This window comes from Mustela lutreola, chromosome 13 (genome assembly GCF_030435805.1).
Source record: "Mustela lutreola isolate mMusLut2 chromosome 13, mMusLut2.pri, whole genome shotgun sequence".
NCBI classification, from domain to species: domain Eukaryota; kingdom Metazoa; phylum Chordata; class Mammalia; order Carnivora; family Mustelidae; genus Mustela; species Mustela lutreola.
In genome coordinates, this window is record NC_081302.1 from 64,305,183 (window position 1) to 64,324,124 (window position 18,942).

Consider the following 18,942-nt stretch of genomic DNA (forward strand, 5'->3'; position numbering starts at 1 on the left):
ATCTATTAGGCCCATCTGGTCCAATGTGTTATTCAAAGCTACTCTTTTGTTGCTGATCCTGTCCAGATGATCTATTTATTGATGTAAGTGGCGTGCTAAAAAGTTTCCTACTATTATTGCATTACTATCCATTTCTTCCCTTATGTCTGTTAATGGTTGCTTTTCAAAAAAATTTTATATTTTTTTCATTTTTTATTAACATATAATGTATTATTAGCCCCAGAGGTACAGGTCTAATAGTTGCTTTATGTATTTAGGTGTTCCCAGGTTGGGTTCATAAATATTTGCCATTGTTTCATCTTCTTGTTGGTTTGTTCTCTTTATCATTATGTAGTGTCCATTGTCTTTTGTTACAGTCTTTTTTTGTAAGTCTATTTCCTCCATTATAAGTATTGTTACCCCTGCTTTTTTTTCACTTTCATTTGCATGGTAAATGTTTTTCTATCCTCTCACTTGCAATGTGTATTTAGGTCTGCAGTGAGTCTCCTGCAGACAGCATATGGATGGGTCTTGCTTTCTTATCCATTCAATCATTTTATATTTTTTGAATTGAGCATTTAGTCCATTTATATCCAAAGTAATTATTGATAGGTAGGTAATTACTGACATTTTGTTATTTGTTTCATGGGTTTTTTTTAATAGTTCTTTTCTGTTCCTTTCTTCTCTTTCTCTCTTCCCTTGTGGTGATGGCTTATTTAGTGATATTCTTGGATTCTTTTTATTTTCTGCATATATATTATAGGTTTATTTTTATTTTATAGAGGGATGAGGGGGTGAAGGGGCAGAGAGAGAAAGAGAGAGAATCTTTTTTTTTTTTTAAAGATTTTATTTGTTGATTTGACAGACAGAGATCACAAGCAGACAGAGAGGCAGGCAGAGAGAGAGAGAGAGGGAAGCAGGCTCCCTGCTGAGCAGAGAGCCCGATGCAGGACTCCATCCCAGGACCCTGAGATCATGACCTGAGCTGAAAGCAGCGGTTTAACCCACTGAGCCACCCAGGCACCCATGAGAGAGAATCTTAAGCAGGCTCCACATCAGCTTAAGCCTGATGTGGGGCTCAATTTCACAACCCTGAGAATATGATCTAAGCTGAAATCAAGAGTTAGATGCTTAAACAACTGAGCCACCCAGGTGCCCTTATTTAGGTTTTTGATTTGTGGTTACCATTAGGTTCACTTGTAATATTTTATGCATATAGCAATCTATATGAAGTTGATGGTCACTGAAGTTTGATCTCTTTCTAGAAAAACTAATCATTTTCTCAATCCTCACCAACATTTTATGTACATGATGTCATACTCTATATCCTTTTATTTTGTGAGTTCCTTGACTGATTTTTATAGCTATAATTGATTTTACTGCTTTTGTGCTTTAACCTTTGTACTGACTTGTAAGTGTTAATCTACTTTTTATTTACTTTATTATGTTTATGTTTGCCTGTGAAATTTTTTCCTTTCATAATTTTCTTACTCTTGATAATTGCCTTCTCTTTTCCTCAAAGAATTCCCTTTAATGTTGCTTGTGAGTCTGGCTCATTGGTGATGAACACCTGTTACTTTTGTTTATCTGGGAAACTCAAGATGTCTCCTTCTATTCTGAATGATAGCCTTTGTGGGTATAATATTCTGACTGCAGGTTTAGCATTTCAGTGCTTTGAATATATCATGCTACTCTCTTCTGGCCTAAAGAGTTTCTGAGGAAAAATCAGCTAATAGGCTTGTGGGGTTTCCCTTATATGTAACTATTTTCTTTTCTCTTGCTGCTTTTAAAATTTTGTCTTTAAGACTACTTTTTGTAATTTTAATTACTATGTCTTGGTATGAACCTCCTTGGGTTGATTTTTTGGGGGAATCTTTTTTTCTCCTGGATTTGGATGTCTGTTTCCTTCCCCAGATTTGGGGAGTTTTGAGCTATTATTTTTTCAAGTAAATTTTTTGCCCCCTTTTCTCTCGCTTGTCCTTCTGATAGCCCTATAATACAAATATTATGCTTGATGATGCCACTGAATTCCCTTAACCTATTCTCTTTTTTTATTCTTTTTACCTCTTGCTATTCAGTTTGATTGTTTTCCATGACTCTGTTCCAGCTCACTGCTCCATTCTTCTGCCTCCTCTAACCTGCTAATGAGTCCCTCTAGTGTATTTTTTCAATTTCAGTTATTCAGTTCTTCATCTCTATTTGATTCTTTTTAATATTTTCTATCATTTTTTAACATCTCCCTGAGGTCCTCCACTCTCTTTTTCCAAATCCAGTAAGTATATTTATGACCATTACTTTATATTCTGTATCAGGCATATCACTTATCTTTCATTTAGCTCTTTTGTTGTGGTTTTGTCCTATTCTTTTACTTGGGACATTTTCTTCTGTCTCATTTTTCTAACTTTCTGTGTTTGTGTCTATGTATTAGAAAAGCCAGTTATGTCTCCTTATTTGGAAAGTGGTATCCTTATGAAAAAGAGGTCCTGTGGTGCCCTGTAGTGCAATGCCCCTGCTCACCAGAGCCAGGGAATCCTGGTGTTTCCTGTATGGGTTGTGTGCACCTAATTTTTGTGGCTGAATCTAGTTTGCCTTCAGTCTAGTCATCTACAGTGACCCATTTTGCCTGTTGGTTGGACCCTATGCTGTTAGGGAGGCAGTTTGGGGTTGCCGTGGGTTTGTAGTCGGGCAGTGTCAGTAGTCAGACAGGATGACTGCCCTCAGCACATTTGCTGTCACTGCTGTCACACCAAGCCACAGAACACTCTCCCCTCCTCATCTTTGAATGGCTTTCCTTGTTGGATAGGGCCTGCTCTCAAGCCAGATGCCTGCCCCCCGTCTGTCTGTTGGGGTGCAGTAGCACCAACCTGTAGGATGTTCTCCCTGCCTAATCCTCTGAGAGGATTTTATTGGTGGATGGAGCCGATAGACAGACCAGATGTCTGTCCCCACTCTGCCAGGGCTGCAGAGGCCCAAACTGCAGGACTTCTGTGTACTTCTGGGGCTGCAGACACGCAGATCAGCAGGACACTCTGCACTGCCAGGTATAAGGTCTGACTGCTGGGACTGTGAGTGCACTCCCCAGGGAAGGAGTGGCACTTTGGAGTGCCACCAATTCCTCCCATAGCTGTTTGCAGGATCAGATGAGGCAGAAGGACTTTGGTGGGACTTTTACTGAGTGCAGCACGTTGGCTTCATGAGATCTTCAGGAGAATGTGGGCATGGGAAATGTGGTGTTCGCAGAGTAGGCTGAATGCTCATACTGGTGTCTGCAGGTATCCAGGTATCTATGCTGGGGTGCAGGGGAAAGAAACATTTGTCTACTAGACATTTGTTCTGGGAGAAGTTGCTTAAAGATCCCTGCTTCCCAGCACACATTCTGAGATGAGTAAAAAAAAAATCCTCAGATATACCCTAGATACTTTCAAACTCCTGCTTCTATGCTTATCTCAGTGAGATTGTTATTCTGGCGCTTAAAGGACAGGGACTCAGTTTCTTGGTGCCCTCTCACTCTCAAAGAGCTAAGCCTACTGATTTTTAAACTTTTTTTTTTGCCTCCTAATTTTTAAAGAACCGGGCGTTAAACCCTGCTGGTATAAAAGGTCATGTAATTAAGCCCCACTGGTTTTCAAAGCCAAATATTATGGGGCTTCATCTTCCCAGTGCAGGTCCACCTTGTCTAGGTTGCCTGTTGTGGGATCTGCTCCTCTCCCTTCTTGCTGCTTGTTGTGTCCCTCCCATTTGTGGTCTTGCCAGGAGTTTTGTTCCCAACCACATCTCTGCCTCTCCCACTCTTTTCAGTGAGGTCTCCCCTCTACCATTAACCATGGAAAGTCTATTCTACCAGTCTTTGGGGTTATTTTCTAGGTTAGTTGCACTGGGATGACTGTTATCTAGGTGTTTCTGTGGGATGAGGTGAACTCAGGACCCTTCTACTCTACCACCTTCCCTGAAGTCTGTTTGGTATTTTCATGAACACCGTGTTCATCCATGTTTATCCCATTTTCAGATAGTATCTTTATGACTCTTCCTTTGAAATCTTTATCAGGTGATTACTTATATCCATTTCATTAAGGTCTTTCCTGAGGTTTTTTCTTGTTCTTTCATTTGGAACACTTTACTCTGTAGGATATTATTTCTAATGAAGCTTATCACTTATCCACCAAGGAGAATGCTGGAGCATCTAACTTTTCTTGTTCTCAGAGACAAATTAGAATAACTGAATTGTAGTGATTGCCTCTTGATGAGAGCCACAGAAAACTGCTAGGTAGATGGTGAACAGGTTGTACACTGATATTAATTCACTGTTATACTAATTTAGATGCATGATATACTGGGGAAGAACATGATTTAATAGAAAATCTTTCCATTCGTAGCATTTTTCTCTAATTTTCACCTTCCTTGCAGCTGTTTTGGTCTTAGTCTGACACTGTAGGGAAATTCACTATGAAGTGTGGAAGAAGTGAGCATGTATCCTCTGTCCTCAAAAGTTGGCATGCAAGCTTGTGAACTTGGAAAGAGAACAAAGCTTTCTAATATGGTAAACCAAGAAAGTGTAGATTAAGAAGTCTGGTTTCCTCTTCTTCGAATCAGCACATAACAGCTGTCAGATACCACTGAATAATCTACTCCTCCTGTTCCTGAAAGGTAGATAGTTATAATTAAGGCATTTCCCAAAGGAAGTATGTTTTAATTTTGAACAATGGCACAAATGAAGTGGTAATACAACAATGTAAGAGAAACTTTAATAGGTATAGTATTTGCATTTATGATTCTTTTTTGTCCCGCTTAATTCCACTCTCTCCAGTGGTCCCTGAAACCTCACTAGCAGGCTCACATCCTGATAAACTCTAAAAGGAAGAAGAAAAACAATGTAAAAGGCAAGGTGGGTGTGGCAGCTAGAGAGGTCACGGTGAACAAAGAAGGAAAGGGCAGCTACCCAGCACAGGCAGATAAGGCATTAGGTTCAAGAGCTGAAAGGAAGTATACCAGACTGAAGAGTGCTCACAGGGTACCTGACACCAGACTGCAAGGAAAGAGCCCAGGCTTTAGGTCCTTGTTTAGCCCTCACTTCCAAATAAAGCAAGTTGCAAGACCAGTCCTAACATCCAGCAGCAGAAAGCTTCCTTCCTTCAGGAAAATCCAGTAAAGGCATCTTTCTGTGACTTCTTGCTAAAAGGGCCAGCTTTCTCCTGAAGCCCCTGCTGTTAGAGAAGACTTGTAAAGGCAGCGATGGCATTGTACAGAGGAAGAGGTCATGAGAATAAAAATGTGAGTCCATGTTCATCCAGATATCCTGCAGGAGTTAATTCCCCTCCCTGAGTGTTAAATTCTTCACCTGGAAAATGTGGTAGGCACAAAGGAAAGCAAAAGATTTGTTTCTAAAGGAATTATTTTCTCTGTTCCTTCTTTACTTCATTCTTCCAATTTAAAAACTTAGCTCTAAAATCACAATCTGGTCTACCTGCTTTCCATACTGTCTGAGTAACATGATAAAGTCATCTTTAGAAACATAAACACACTGGTTTCAATATGACACCCTCTAGGGTCTTGGCTGCCAGTCTGATCCAGGAATGCATAGTCAGCATCCTAATACCAGGCAGTGTCTTTGCCAGCATCCACTGTCCGTGTTCTATTTGATTCTCTCAGGAGATAATACTTTCCTTTCTAAAATGTACACTTTTTTTTTTTAAAGATTTTATTTATTTATTTGACAGAGAGAGATCACAGGTAGGTAGAGAGACTGGCAGAGAGAGAGAGAGCGGGAAGAAGGCTCCCTGCTGAGCAGAGAGCCCGATGTGGGACTCGATCCCAGGACCCTGAGATCATGACCCAAGCCGAAGGCAGCGGCTTAACCCACTGAGCCACCCAGGCGTCCCTAAAATGTACACTTTTTGCACCAAACAATTATGAGTATATGGCTAGGTCTTCAGGTGACTCACTACCTGAACAATCAGCTTCTTATTATTTCTCCAAAACTGAATTAACTCACATAATTTTGTGTCAAGGCACCAGAACTCTTTGTTGCATAAAAAAATTAGAAGATATCACCCAACTCTGGCATAAAAGTTCTCCTGGAATATAATCAGCCTTTCAGCTAAACATGAAAGCCATTCAGTACTGCCCCTGTAGGAGTCAAATTCTTAAGTATTTATAACTTAGTAAATTATAATCCAGAGCTCTGTTGGCAAGTTTACTTTGTTCTAGCCCTTACTGTTGTGGAGACTCCCAAATTTACTTCATGTTGGACACTGCCAAGAAAGTGTTCAAAGCACTTCATGCTTAAAGTCACATTTGCGCTCTTTCATATCCACATGAGAGACCGAGCCCTATTTCACTCTTGTTTAAATTTTATTATTGTACTTATTAGTAATAAACCAAGGGAACTGGGATAACAAAGGGAAAAGTTCAGGCTAAGTAACTTCTTCTTTATGAATTAAAACACATATGCTCACTTGAGTTACCCGCCCCCCATGTACAAATAGCTACATAATATAGTCCATAGAACACCGTGAGCCACTGATACCAGGAGCCAGGCAAAGGCCCCCAGTTGTGTGAAGTCTCAGGCTGATCTGGGTCTAGATGACCAGCTTCTCCACGCTGAGTGTACTTGTGGTTTCATCCTCTTCATTTGACCCAAAATAGCCCGGGAGGTCCAGCATCCTCTGCTCTGCCTCGGTAAGGCCGAATGACGTATTGTCATAGAAGGCGAACTCAGGCTGGGCTGGGAAGCTCTGACACTTGTCTTTCCTACACTGAGAAGGGCTCAGAGGGCTCACCCTCTGGTTGCTCTCTTTGGGGGCCGTGGGGCAAGGCTGCTTCCTCGAGACACTCCTGTGACTGGGGGACGGGCCCCTCCGGGCTCTGTGCGGCTCCGTTCTCTCACCGCTGGCCGTCAATCCTGCCTGGCAATCCCCCAGGTCTGGTTTCCTCGCGGGCTGCCCCAGGCTGTAGGATTTAGGGGGAGGACTTAATGGACTTCTGGTTGCACCTGCCCCGTGGAAATGGTCCGGTCTCTCAGGGGACGGGGCAGCTCCTCGACTCTGAGGCCGAGATCGCTCCTCCGCCCGGTCCCAGGTCCGCGTCCTGGAACCGTAGGCCGGGGCCTGCCGGGGGGTCAGGGTGGACATGCTCCGCTCCAGGAACGGCCGGGCCTGCCTGGCTTCGTGGAAGCTCGCGGTCCTCCTGAAGTGGGAGCCCCTGGGGTGGCTCCTCTCGGGCAGCGCCCCTCTGCCGCCCGCGTGCCTCAGGGCCGACTTGCGGATCACGGTCTGGCTGGGGCTGACCGCGCAGCTGGCGGCACAGACCGGGAGGTCCAGCCTGGAGGGGGGCCTGGCCGCCGCCTGCTGCTCCACAAACGGGGATTTGAGCCGGAACTTGTTGGCCGCGGCCTCCTCGGGGCCCTCCAGGTCCAAAGGGGGGCCGGTGGCCGCGTCGATGGCCGTGTCGGTCAGGGGACTCTGAGACACGTGGTACACCTTGGTGGTTTCCGTCAGGCCCTTCTTCTTCATCTCCTTGCGCTGCTGCTGGGCGAGGCGGTAGCTGAACAGCGGCGGGATGATCTTCTGCGCGTTGGACTGCACGCTCTCACTGCCCGAGGCGTCGTCCTCCGCGGACAGCGGCCCGCCGCGCCTGTAGGTCAGGGGGATGCCCGCGTCCCCGGGGCCCCCCGCCGGCCCGTCGCCCCCGTCCGAGAAGCTCCCGCGCTGCTCGCTCAGCTCGCAGATGTTCTCCTCGTCCGAGTTCTTCCGGAAGCTGGGGGAGTGGATGGAGCTGTGGCGAGCCGGGGTGCTGCATTTGGGGGCGCGGCCGAACTTCTGCCACAGCGTGATGAGCACCGTGGCGACAATGATGAACAAGCACAGGGAAATGCCCGTGACCTTCACGACGTTGTTGGACTTCCCGGGGCCCTGGGGCTGAAGAGGAGACGCGCTGGATGGCTGGAGAGCTATGAGGAAAGAAAGAACAGATGGGCATTCTCTAGTAGGGCTCGCCTGCGTGGTTTTATGGCTGGGAGAGGCTGGCTCTGATGCTCTGGCAGTTCTAGAAAGAATAAACAGGGACTGGGATTTCTGGCCTTATGCAGGCGTCCCTGCTGGCAGCTTAAAGCAGACCAGAACACAGGACCCACAGAGAGGAGGTGAGCAGGTAAACCACGATCCGGGCGGGGTGGGGGGACCCCTGGGCTCGCCAAATCCTGCTGACAACGTGTCTCAAATGTTCCACCAAGCAGCAGCATAAGGAAAGTTTCCTGGTAAAATCAAGGTTTTCGCCTAAGATAAGGTAAACCTGGATAGCTTTAGTTCAATGTACTTTGAGATGCACAGCGGGAAATTCTACCAAGTATAAAACTTGACATGCAAAGTAATTCAGATAGGTTGTACCTAAATTTTATATCTTGGGAAATTAATAGGTGAAAATCAGTCTTTAGGTAATGTAATGCAACTCACATTTAATAACCAGGAACTGTATTTCCTGAGGGTTGAAGCGTCTGTTTCTCAGTCTGTTTCCAGCTGTCCAGTCCCCTTGCTTCCTTCTATGGGACCGTTGATTTGTTTTTTTTCTTCCCTGCTTTCTCCAACTGGCTTGTCCAGGGTCATCAAAATGTCTCATTAAGCCTCAAGATGCCACCCGGGATCCAGCCTGTCCTGCCACTGAAACACCTGGGAACCTGAGACCAGCTGATGCTACCACCCTCTCCTCTTTCCTCCTTGTCACTGTCCACCTTGCAAGCCCTCCCAGTCACCTGCCTGCACAGTTTTACCAGCACCAGTTCTCTGTGTCATGTCCATGACCATGACCTCCCATTGCCTACCCTCTTGGGTGGAAGCTGTGACACATACTTTGTTTCTAAGCAAACAGGACCAGCAGCAGGGACAGTTCCTCACTCTCCCCAGTCCTGATTGCCATTTTCAACTAACTCTTTCACCTCCATATAAAAACTCTTTTAATTAATCACTCTTAATTTTAATTAATTCTTTAAAAATCTACCTGTCTATATATACTGACTGCATCTCCATGACTTACTTATTTTGTAACTCTAAGTTTGTCCTTCCTAATCTCCTTTATTTTGCCCATCCAACCCACCGACTTCATTCAGGCAACCACCAGTTTATTCTCTGTGTTTAAGAGTCTGTTTCTTATTTGTTTTGCTCTGTTTTTAGATTTCACAAATAAATGAAATTATATGGTATTTGTCTTTCTCTTTCTGACTTACTTCACTTCGCATAATACCCTCTAGGTCCATCTATGTTGTTGCATATTGCAAGGTCTCATCCTTTCTATGGCTGGGCAATATTCCATTGCCTATTTACACCATCTCTTCTTTATCCATTCAGCTATTGATGGGCACTTGGGTTGCTTCCATATCTTGGCTATTGTACATGATGCTGCAATAAGCATAGGGGTGCATATATCTTTTAGGATTAGTGTTTTCATTTTGGAGGTAAACACCCAGTTGCAGATTACTAGATTATATGGTATTTCCATTTTTAACTTTCTGAAGAACTTCCATACTATTTTCTGCAGCGTTTGCACCAATTTACATTCCCACCAACAGTGCACAAGGGTTCTCCTTTCTCTACATCCTCACCAACACTTATAATTTCCTGCCTTTTTCATACTAGCCATTCTGACTACTGTGAGGTTGATATCTCATCACCATTTTTATTTGCACTTCCCTGATGGTTAGTGATGCTGAACACCTTTGCATCGGCCTGTTGGCCATCTCTATGTCTTCTCTGGAAAACCGTCTATTCATATCCTCCACCCATTTTTAATTGGATTGCTTGTGTGGTGTTAAGTTGGAAAAGCTCTTTATATTTTTGGATATTAACCCCTTACTGGACATATCATTTGCAAGTATCTTCTTCCAATCAGTAGGTTGCCCTTTTGTGTTGTTGGCGGTTTCCTCTGCTATGCAAAAACTTTTTATTTGGGTGCAGTCCCAATTGTTTATTTTTACATTTGTTTCCCTTGCCTGAGGAAAAATATATCCATAAATATGTCACTAAGGGTAATATCCAAGGTGTCTTCTACTCTTTTGATACCCGTGCCATCTACTCAAACCATCCACCTACTCCCCTCTCAATACTATCATCTCCCAACCTCATGGCAGCCATCAGTCTCTAGCACCCAGGTCTCAGTCTTCCTCATCATCCCCTAGCCAGGCCTACCTGTCCATCCAACATATCATACCTTCCCATTGTCTGCAACTGCTTCTCTTCCAAAATCTTAAACTTCATAGCTCACTTTTGAGCAGTATTCTCCTCTCTCACTTACTCATCATTCTTACACTCACCCCACACTCACGATCCATCACACAAACCATTCTCCTGCCAATAAGCTCAACTGTCTGACCTCTAGTACTGAGACATACCCCTTTCCCTGCTCTACACCAAAAGTCCATCCCTAGATTAACAAGACATGTGAATTATTAGCTGCTGCACCCAGGCCCTGAGACCTGGTGGAGAAAATAATACACCCATGCAGGCCAGGACCTCTATATACCGACAGCCCCCAAACCTGACCACCTGCAAATCTTTAAATGGGTTCCTAAGCAACTCGCTTCCATCCCCTACACGTTTCACCACTTCCCCTAGCACTCTACCTACCCTCATCCTCAGAATTCCACGGGATCACAAAAAAACAAAAACAACAACAACAACAACAACAAAAAACAGAAGCTATCAGGCAAGTGTACCCCTCTCCCAGCTCCTCCTGCTGTCTTCTCCACAATAAACTTAGGATCAGCCACACTTCTATTCACTTCTTTCCCTATGGAATTAGTGGGAGAAGTATCTTCCTACAAAGGCAAGTCTACCAAGTGCTCTCTAGGTCACCCTTCTCCAGGGGATCAATGCTCTGTACCAATGATCTCCAGCTTCTCCTCTATGCAGCTCCAGAGAAACATGTTCAAGCTCTTCTTACTTTAAAAAGAACTTTCTAGAACTCTCATATCTTGTTCCTGGTCTTCCTAGCCAAGCTTACAGAAAAAGGATTCTGCATTTGCTGACTTACTGCTTCCACATCACCTCTGATTCCTGCAAACTGCCTCCAGGATTCCAGTGAAATGGCTTCTGCCAATGTCAGTAATCACATAATAGCTAAATTCAAAGAAGTTTTGTCTGGACATTCCTTGACTTCTGCAGTATAGGCTACTGCCCAACAATTTCTCTGACCTTTTCTCTTCTTGGTTTCAATGATACTGCTCCTTCAGAGAGAAGAACAGGAATTTTGGAGCAAGGAGATCTAGATCTCAACCTGGGTCCATTAGCTCTGCTCTCTCCACTGACGTCCTACCAACACCTTCACCTCCACATGCCCAAGACTCATCAATTTTCCCCCAGAATCTGTGCCTCATCCAATATATCCAATCTCAAGGAAATGGCACAAGTGTCCATGCAGTTGCCAGTACTAGAATCCTGGTTTTCACCTGTAATTCTTCCCTCTTCATCACTCAACATATCCAGAGTCTTTGAGTCCTTGTCTCCTTTGCATCCCTACGGCCATTCATTTTTCACCTGGGTTGCTGAAAGACTTAATGGCCTTGCTGCTGCCACCCCTAGCCCTTCTGATGTATTCTCCACACTACCCCTGAAAGACATCCCTCTGAAATACAGGCCAAACCTTCAAGGCCCCTCAGGATCTGACTCCTGCCACCTGCAGGAGTTCATTTCTTACCACTACCTCCTGGCACACTATGCTCTAGACACATTAATTTCAGTTCTCTGGGTCTCTTTTTTTTTTTTTTTATAAACATATATTTTTATCCCCAGGGGTACAGGTCTGTGAATCACCAGGTTTACACACTTCACAGCACTCACCAAATCACATGCCCTCCCCAATGTCCATAATCCCAACCCCTTCTCCCAAACCCCCTCCCCCCGGCAACCCTCAGTTTGTTTTGTGAGATTAAGAGTCACTTATGGTTTGTCTCCCTCCCAATCCCATCTTGTTTCATTTATTCTTCTTCTACCCACTTAAGCCTCCATGGGTCTCTTAATGTGCCATCTTCTTCTGTGCTTTTATCCATGGCTCCCTTTGCTGAAGTTCCCTTTCTCACTTAGCTCACCTAGGTGGCACCTATTCTGCTTTCACACTTAAGCTCAAGTATCACCACCTCCAAGAAAGGAGGTGTTCCCAGCATGAATTTTCACCCCTGCAAGTTTCCCGAGCAAGCTGTGGATACCTTTCTCACTGCAGGCTCTACATTGTACTGTATATTATGCCTTTTTACATGCCTGCTGAGCAACTATGTCATAAGCACCTTCCAGACAGGAACATGTCTTATCTAGATATTCCTAGCCCCAGTCACAATAACTTATACACAGTTGGTATCCGATAAATGTTAGGTTAACTCATTGAAAAAGGGAATGGCCGCACTGGGGATAAAAATATATGTTATAAAAAATAAAAAATTAAATAAAAAATTGTATGAAAAAGGGAATGGCAAAATGGTCAATATCCCACCGGATGGAATGTGGGTGTAATGGCGATGGATTGTCCCACTCCTGTTTGAATAAGGTGGTCAAACAAACATAAAACTCGATGCAGACATTCTTTCAAAGACAAACAAAACTCCCAACTTGCAACTAAGTGAACACCATTGGATGGTGAAAGATTTGTTTCCTGACTTGTCACTTCTTCCATGTCCAGTGGTGTCTTATGTCCATGGGAAGCAGCAATGTACCTGTGCATGGTGGACCTCTTTACTCAGCTGTTAGCCTTCACTGTGGCTGGCTCCTCAAAAACATGGCTGGAGAAAAGACTGAGAGCTGCTGACCTTAGCCCTCTCTGCTTCATCGACTCCCTCCTTCACCTGAAGTAAAGGAGATTTCTTGTTGCTAAGCAGCCTGAGAACAGATTTTAACATTTCCAAAGAGTGTGAAATATATTAAATAGGGAGAAGAACACTTGGAAGAAATGATCATTTTTATCCATGTAAACATAACTCTAAGGACCACTTATATTAGAAGTAGGGATGCCTATAGCACTTAACCTTTTGCTAATTTATAATATATAACTTTCTAGTACCCATTGAGTATTAAAGAATTAGGACATCAGAACATGAAATAATTTCACATATCCTCAAAAATTATTATTAATTCTAGGTTGTGGATGCTTCCAGAAAATTAAACTGGCCTGTGTAGAAAGGGAAGATATTTAAGATAGGTAGCTTAGTATGGGTCAGATCTAGTCCTCTGCTTTCTAGCTTGTTGATATTGGGCAGGTCAGTTACTCTCTCTATGCTACAGTGTCCCAAATAAGTGAGATAATGTATTTAAAGTGTTAGCACATAGCAGATGGTCAATAAAAGGTTGATATTGTTGTCATTTCTAAAGATACAGTAGAAGTCAGTGACGATTGACCAAATTCAATTGCATTCATTCATTCATTCATTATGGAACTCTAGATGGAATACCTTTTTTAAAAGATTTTATTCATTTTTGAGAGAGAGAGAGCTCAAATTGGGGCAGGGGATACAGAGGGAGAAGCAAACTCCCTGCTGACCAGGGAGCCCAATGTGGAACTCTATCCCAGGACCCTGAGATCAGAAGTGGAGTTGAAGGCAGACGGGTAACCAACTGAGCCACCCAGGTGCCCTAGATGCAATACCTTAACACAACATGACATCCCAGAATTGAGAATGGGTGTATTTGAAGGTAGTTATACCCAAGAAAGGAGCTGTGAAAGTGAGGGAGACTTCTGAATGAAGAGTAGATGGAGAAAAGAGCCTTAGAAAATAATATGACATATAACCAGAGGAACAAGAGATTCAGGGTGTGGTCAAGGGATTATGAAAGAAGCAGGAGAGACTGAGGGCTAGCAGAAGAGCACGAGTCTGATGAAAAACAGAAGAAGGAACACCCTCAGGATGCTGGAATGAAGGGAACAAGGCCTACAGCACTGTCTGGAAAAATGAGCTAGAAAGAATGCACTTCCTAGGCCACAGGCAGGGACACTGGCCAAGATGTTGCTGCCAGGTAGTTTTGGCTAAAAGATGCTCTGAGATCCAAACACAAAAAAACATCTGACTCCTCCAGACCCCAACGGACAAGGAACTAGGGACGGTTTTCTAACCTCGAATTGGAGAGCAGAAGAAGTGACAGAGGACTTTATCTAAGGGTCAGGAACAGAGCAAAGGCCAGCAAATTAACTGCGGGGACTGGCTATCGATCAGTTGGTGAGATGGTATGTGGGAAGAGCAAGGATCCTTATTACTGTGACCTGTAGCAGATGAATGGAATTCAACTCCATAAGCTGAAGCAAACCAAACGAAGCCATGTCAGCATCACATCTATAAACCATTTACATCAAATACTCACGGAGCACCTACTGAGTGCCTTCAAGATGTTGAAAGGATGAAGGAAAGGCCACTTTCTAGGTGATGACAAGAAGAAATCTCCGCAACTTCTCCTCCCTAAGTAGGGGTAGTAAACATAGGGCCTTCAGAAGATAAGATGGCGTGACTTGCCCCATTTTGACAAATAACAGTCTACGTAGTCCCCTCAGGCTTCTCTGAGATGATATGTTCTTCTGCAACTTTGGTGGGGAGAAGTAAAGGAAGGATAAATAAGAAAACAAAAAGAAAACCAAAAATATCTTAGGAAGAAATGATCATCCCCCTGCTTGTATTTTTAAAAATGTTTTCAGATGTCTGAATCTTTAATTTAGAGAATTTGCCTCTCATTGCCTTATCTTCCACATTGGTCAATCCCCTGTCATCTCACTGATGAGATAATCCCAGTCAGAGACACACTAATGAACACAGTCTTAGTAAAGCCAGCAGTACTAAGAGAGTGTCAGTGAATTCAGGTTGCTGATTTTCAGGCGGGCATAGATTCAACAGTCCCTCTGGGGAAAGATTCCCAAAGAAAGAAGGTACCTACCAGCACACTCCTCCAGGGAACACAGGGAGGTCTCCGAGGACATTCCAGGGCAGCCAGGTCTGGAGGGGAAGGAAGTCAGGCACACGCAGGTCGCTCTCTGACACCATCCCCACACGTGGTACTACATTGGCTCCACGGCTGCCACAGTCGCTCTCTGATACCATCCCCACACGTGGTACTACATTGGCTCCACGGCTGCCACAGTCCCCAAGTTTCTGCAAGGACATTAGCCATGCTTTTAATGCTAGTTCACTTGAGAATCAGAATTTAACTGCACTCAAATGAAGCAGCAAACTTAAATCTCAGGCCTTGAAGTCAGTAAATAAAAACATGCCCAAAGATGTGGAAAGCTGGAAAGAGTGTTTAATAAGCCTTAAAACAAAACAAAGCTGTATAATTTACAAAATGTTAACCTTTTTGGAACCTATCCTAGAGTAAAGCTCACAGGGCAACCAAATGGCCTGAAATGTTAGGAAAGTCAGGCTCCTCTAAGCAAAGACAGGATGCAAACCCAGCTTCTTTGGGTGGACACCAGGCCTCATACAAGCTGGTGAGAAGTCATCTAAAAATATAATAAACTGCTAGAAGCCTGGTGTGGGCTAGCATGAGAAACAAAAGCCCTGGGAGCCACAAACCCAATGGGAATTTGTACCCACTTGCAGGCTCTTCTTCATGGATCTCACCAAATGCTCACAAGAAGGACTGAGGGTAGGTGCAAGACCAGAGAAAGCCTCTCTTGTGGTGGAGGTCTGAGCCTGGAAGGAGTGGCACTGTGGAAAACACACAAACCTTACCTGGATCCTTCTCCCCATCTGCTCTCCCAAAAAGATCCTCCACCACTGGGAACAAAGCAGAAGCCCTGACATTCTGAGAGCACCAGTTGAGATATAGTACTTCTAAGGAATGGAAAAAGAAGGATGTCCTTCACCCCTGGAAGGAGCAAAAAAATATACTGGGGCCAGACTTTTAGAGAGCTTCTATCACTGGAGAGGGGCAAGATCATCAAGAAGGCCCCATCTCTGAGACTCAGGGGCACAGCATTTGTCTAAGATGAACTAAGGATGAACTGGAACAAGAAAAAGCTCTCTAGCTCCCATCACCCAACCCCTAGCCTGCAGCATGCTAGTAATTTCCAAGTATCAATAACAACAACCTACTGCTAGGACAAGGGCAAGAGTGACAGGTGAAAACCTCTCTTATGTGCAGGCTCAAGCCTAAACTGAGGGTGCAACAGAAGCATGGAGGAAAATCCTCTGGTAAGCCAACTCCTACTCTGACTGCAAAGCAACATTAGAAAATTCTAAACTCTGTCATTCCCCAAGGATGGCCATAGCAACAGCAAAACCCTAACACAGCTTAATTCCTTAGTACATTGACCCAATCCCCGCACTAAATGCCTAGCAAAAACAGGTGTATGCCCATTTCCTCACACAAATACTATTTATTGGTGTCTACAGTTCTAAATCAAAACGTCCAATTTCAACCAAAAATTATGAGACAAAGAAGCAAGAAAAAAAAACTATCAAGAGATAAAGTAATCAAGAAACCTGGCTCTAATGTGACCCAGATATTGGAACTATCAGAGAGAGAAGTTCTGATAGCTATGATTAATATTAAAGACTTTAGTGGAAAAGGTTGGCAAGATGAACAGATGAAAAATTTCACTAGAGATTTGTAAATTGAGAAGAGGAAATGGAATGCTAGAAGTGAAACACATGGTAACAAGGATGAAGAATGCTTTCTCAGAGAATGCTCATCAGTAGACTCAATGCAGCTGAGGAAATAAAGAGTAAATTTGAATATAGATCCGTAGAAATCACTCAGCAGAGACACAAAGCTCAAAAAGAAAGAGTGAATAGAAAAGAATACCCAAGAGCTGAAGGGCAATATCAAAGAGGCTATCATCCATGTCATTAGAATCCCAGAAGAAAAAAAGAGAATCAAATAATGACCAAGAATTCTCCTAAATTAATGAAAGATAGTAAGGTAAATCAAGATGCTCAGAAAACATCGGGTAGGATAAAAAAAAATAAACAAAAAATTAATCATATTTCCCTGATCCTGAGTGATATGGAGCACTTTTTCATGATATGAGGAAGTGGTGATGCAACATGGGGGCTTAAGTGGGTAGAAGAAGAATCAATGAAACAAGATGGGATTGGGAGGGAGACAAACCATAAGTGACTCTTAATCTCACAAAACAAACTGAGGGTTGCTGGGGGGAGGGGTTTTGGGAGAAGGGGGTGGGATTATGGACATTGGGGAGGGTATGTGCTTTGGTGAGTGCTGTGAAGTGTGTAAACCTGGCGATTCACAGACCTGTACCCCTGGGGATAAAAATATATGTTTATAAAAAATAAAAAATTTAAAAAAATTAATCATACTATATTTAAATAGTTAAAAACCAAAACCAGAAAACTTTGAGGGCTGTGGCAGGGAAGGGAGGTGGAAGGTGGAAATACATTGCATGCAAAAGAATAAAGATTAGAAATACAGTAGGCTTCTTGTCATGCAAGCCAAGGATGATGGAGTAATAACTCTAAAGTAATGAAAGAAAATAATGACCAAACCAGAATTCTATATCTAGTGAGAGTATCTTCCAAAAATTAAGGAGAAATTGACTTTTTAGAGAAAAAAAAATGAATAAAATTAATTACTGGAGATGTTCACCAGAAGAAATGTTAAAAGAAAATCCTTCAGGCAGAAGGAAGATGATACCAGAACAAAAACCCTGCATCTGTACAAAGAACTGAAAAGTGCTGGAAATGGCATTTATGAAGGTAAAGGTAAAATTCATTTTTTTCTTATTTTTAAATGCTCTAAAATAGAATTGCTAAAGAAAACTAGTATTATTTGTTCACAGCATATATAAAGTAAAATTTATGAGAACAATCACAAAGAATGGGATTAATGAGTTAGAAATATACTGTTAATAAGGTCTTTATATGACATGTGAAGCAAAATATTATTGCTTAGATAGATCAAGAAAAGTCAAAGATATATACTGCAAACTCTAGGACAACCACCTAAAAATATTTTAAGGTATAAGCCACTAAAAAATATATAAGGTATAAACCTTAAAATTGAATATTCAATTAATACTAAAGAAGGCAGAAACAAGAGGAAAAAGAAACAAAGAACAGATGAAATAGACATAAAACTACCCAGATAGTCAATAATATATTGTAATAGGATTGTATGGTGACAGACAGTAAGTGCACTTGTGGTGAGCCTAGCGTAATACAGAGAGAAGTTAAATCACTATGTTGTACACCTGAAATGAATGTAACATTGTGTGTTGACTATATCCAATTTAAAAAAATTTTTTTTTTAGACTTTAATTTTTTATTTTTTATAAACATATATTTTTATCCCCAGGGGTACAGGTCTGTGAATCACCAGGTTTACGCACTTCACAGCACTCACCAAAGCACATACCCTCCCCAATGTCCATAATCCCACCCCCTTCTCCCAAACCCCCTCCCCCTGGCAACCCTCAGTTTGTTTTGTGAGATTAAGAGTCACTTTTGGTTTGTCTCCCTCCCAATCCCATCTTCTTTCATTGATTCTTCTTCTACCCACTTAAGCCTCCATGTTGTATCACCACTTCCTCATATCAGGGAGATCATATGATAGTTGTCTTTCTCTGCTTGACTTATTTCGCTAAGCATGATACGCTCTAGTTCCATCCATGTTGTTGCAAATGGCAAGATTTCATTTCTTTTGATGGCTGCATAGTATTCCATTGTGTATATACACCACATCTTCTTGATCCATTCATCTGTTGATGGACATCTAGGTTCTTTCCATAGTTTGGCTATTGTGGACATTGCTGCTATAAACATTCGGGTGCATGTGCCCCTTTGGATCACTACATTTGTATCTTTAGGGTAAATACCCAATAGTGCAAAAAAACTTACTTTAAATATAATATACAAATAAGTTAAAAGTAAGCCGATGAGAGAAGTTATACCTGTGAACATGAATTAAAAGAAACCTGGAGTAGCTATATTAATATCAGACAGGGTAAACTGCAGAAGAAGAAATACTGCCAGGGATAAAGAGAGACATTACA

General features: G+C 42.8%; 1 protein-coding gene and 1 pseudogene across 3 annotated transcripts in view; one reads left to right on the forward strand and one right to left on the reverse strand.

Annotated features, from left to right (window-relative positions):
• The window catches only part of LOC131814146 (mitochondrial ornithine transporter 1-like), a 395,300-nt pseudogene that overhangs the window by 203,442 nt on the left and 172,916 nt on the right, over nucleotides 1-18,942 (forward strand).
• LOC131814140 (thrombospondin type-1 domain-containing protein 1-like) overlaps nucleotides 4,646-18,942 on the reverse strand; it is a 37,714-nt gene continuing 23,417 nt past the window's right edge. For 2 of the 3 annotated variants that reach the window (XM_059144868.1, XM_059144867.1), the window contains exon 4: nucleotides 4,646-7,924. In XM_059144868.1, the coding sequence (XP_059000851.1) occupies nucleotides 6,555-7,924 (1,370 nt within the window). In that variant the 3' untranslated portion in view covers nucleotides 4,646-6,554. Of the gene's footprint in view, nucleotides 7,925-14,867; nucleotides 14,963-15,012; nucleotides 15,083-18,942 lie in introns of all 3 variants that reach the window. The other variant, XM_059144869.1, reaches the window with a different exon arrangement.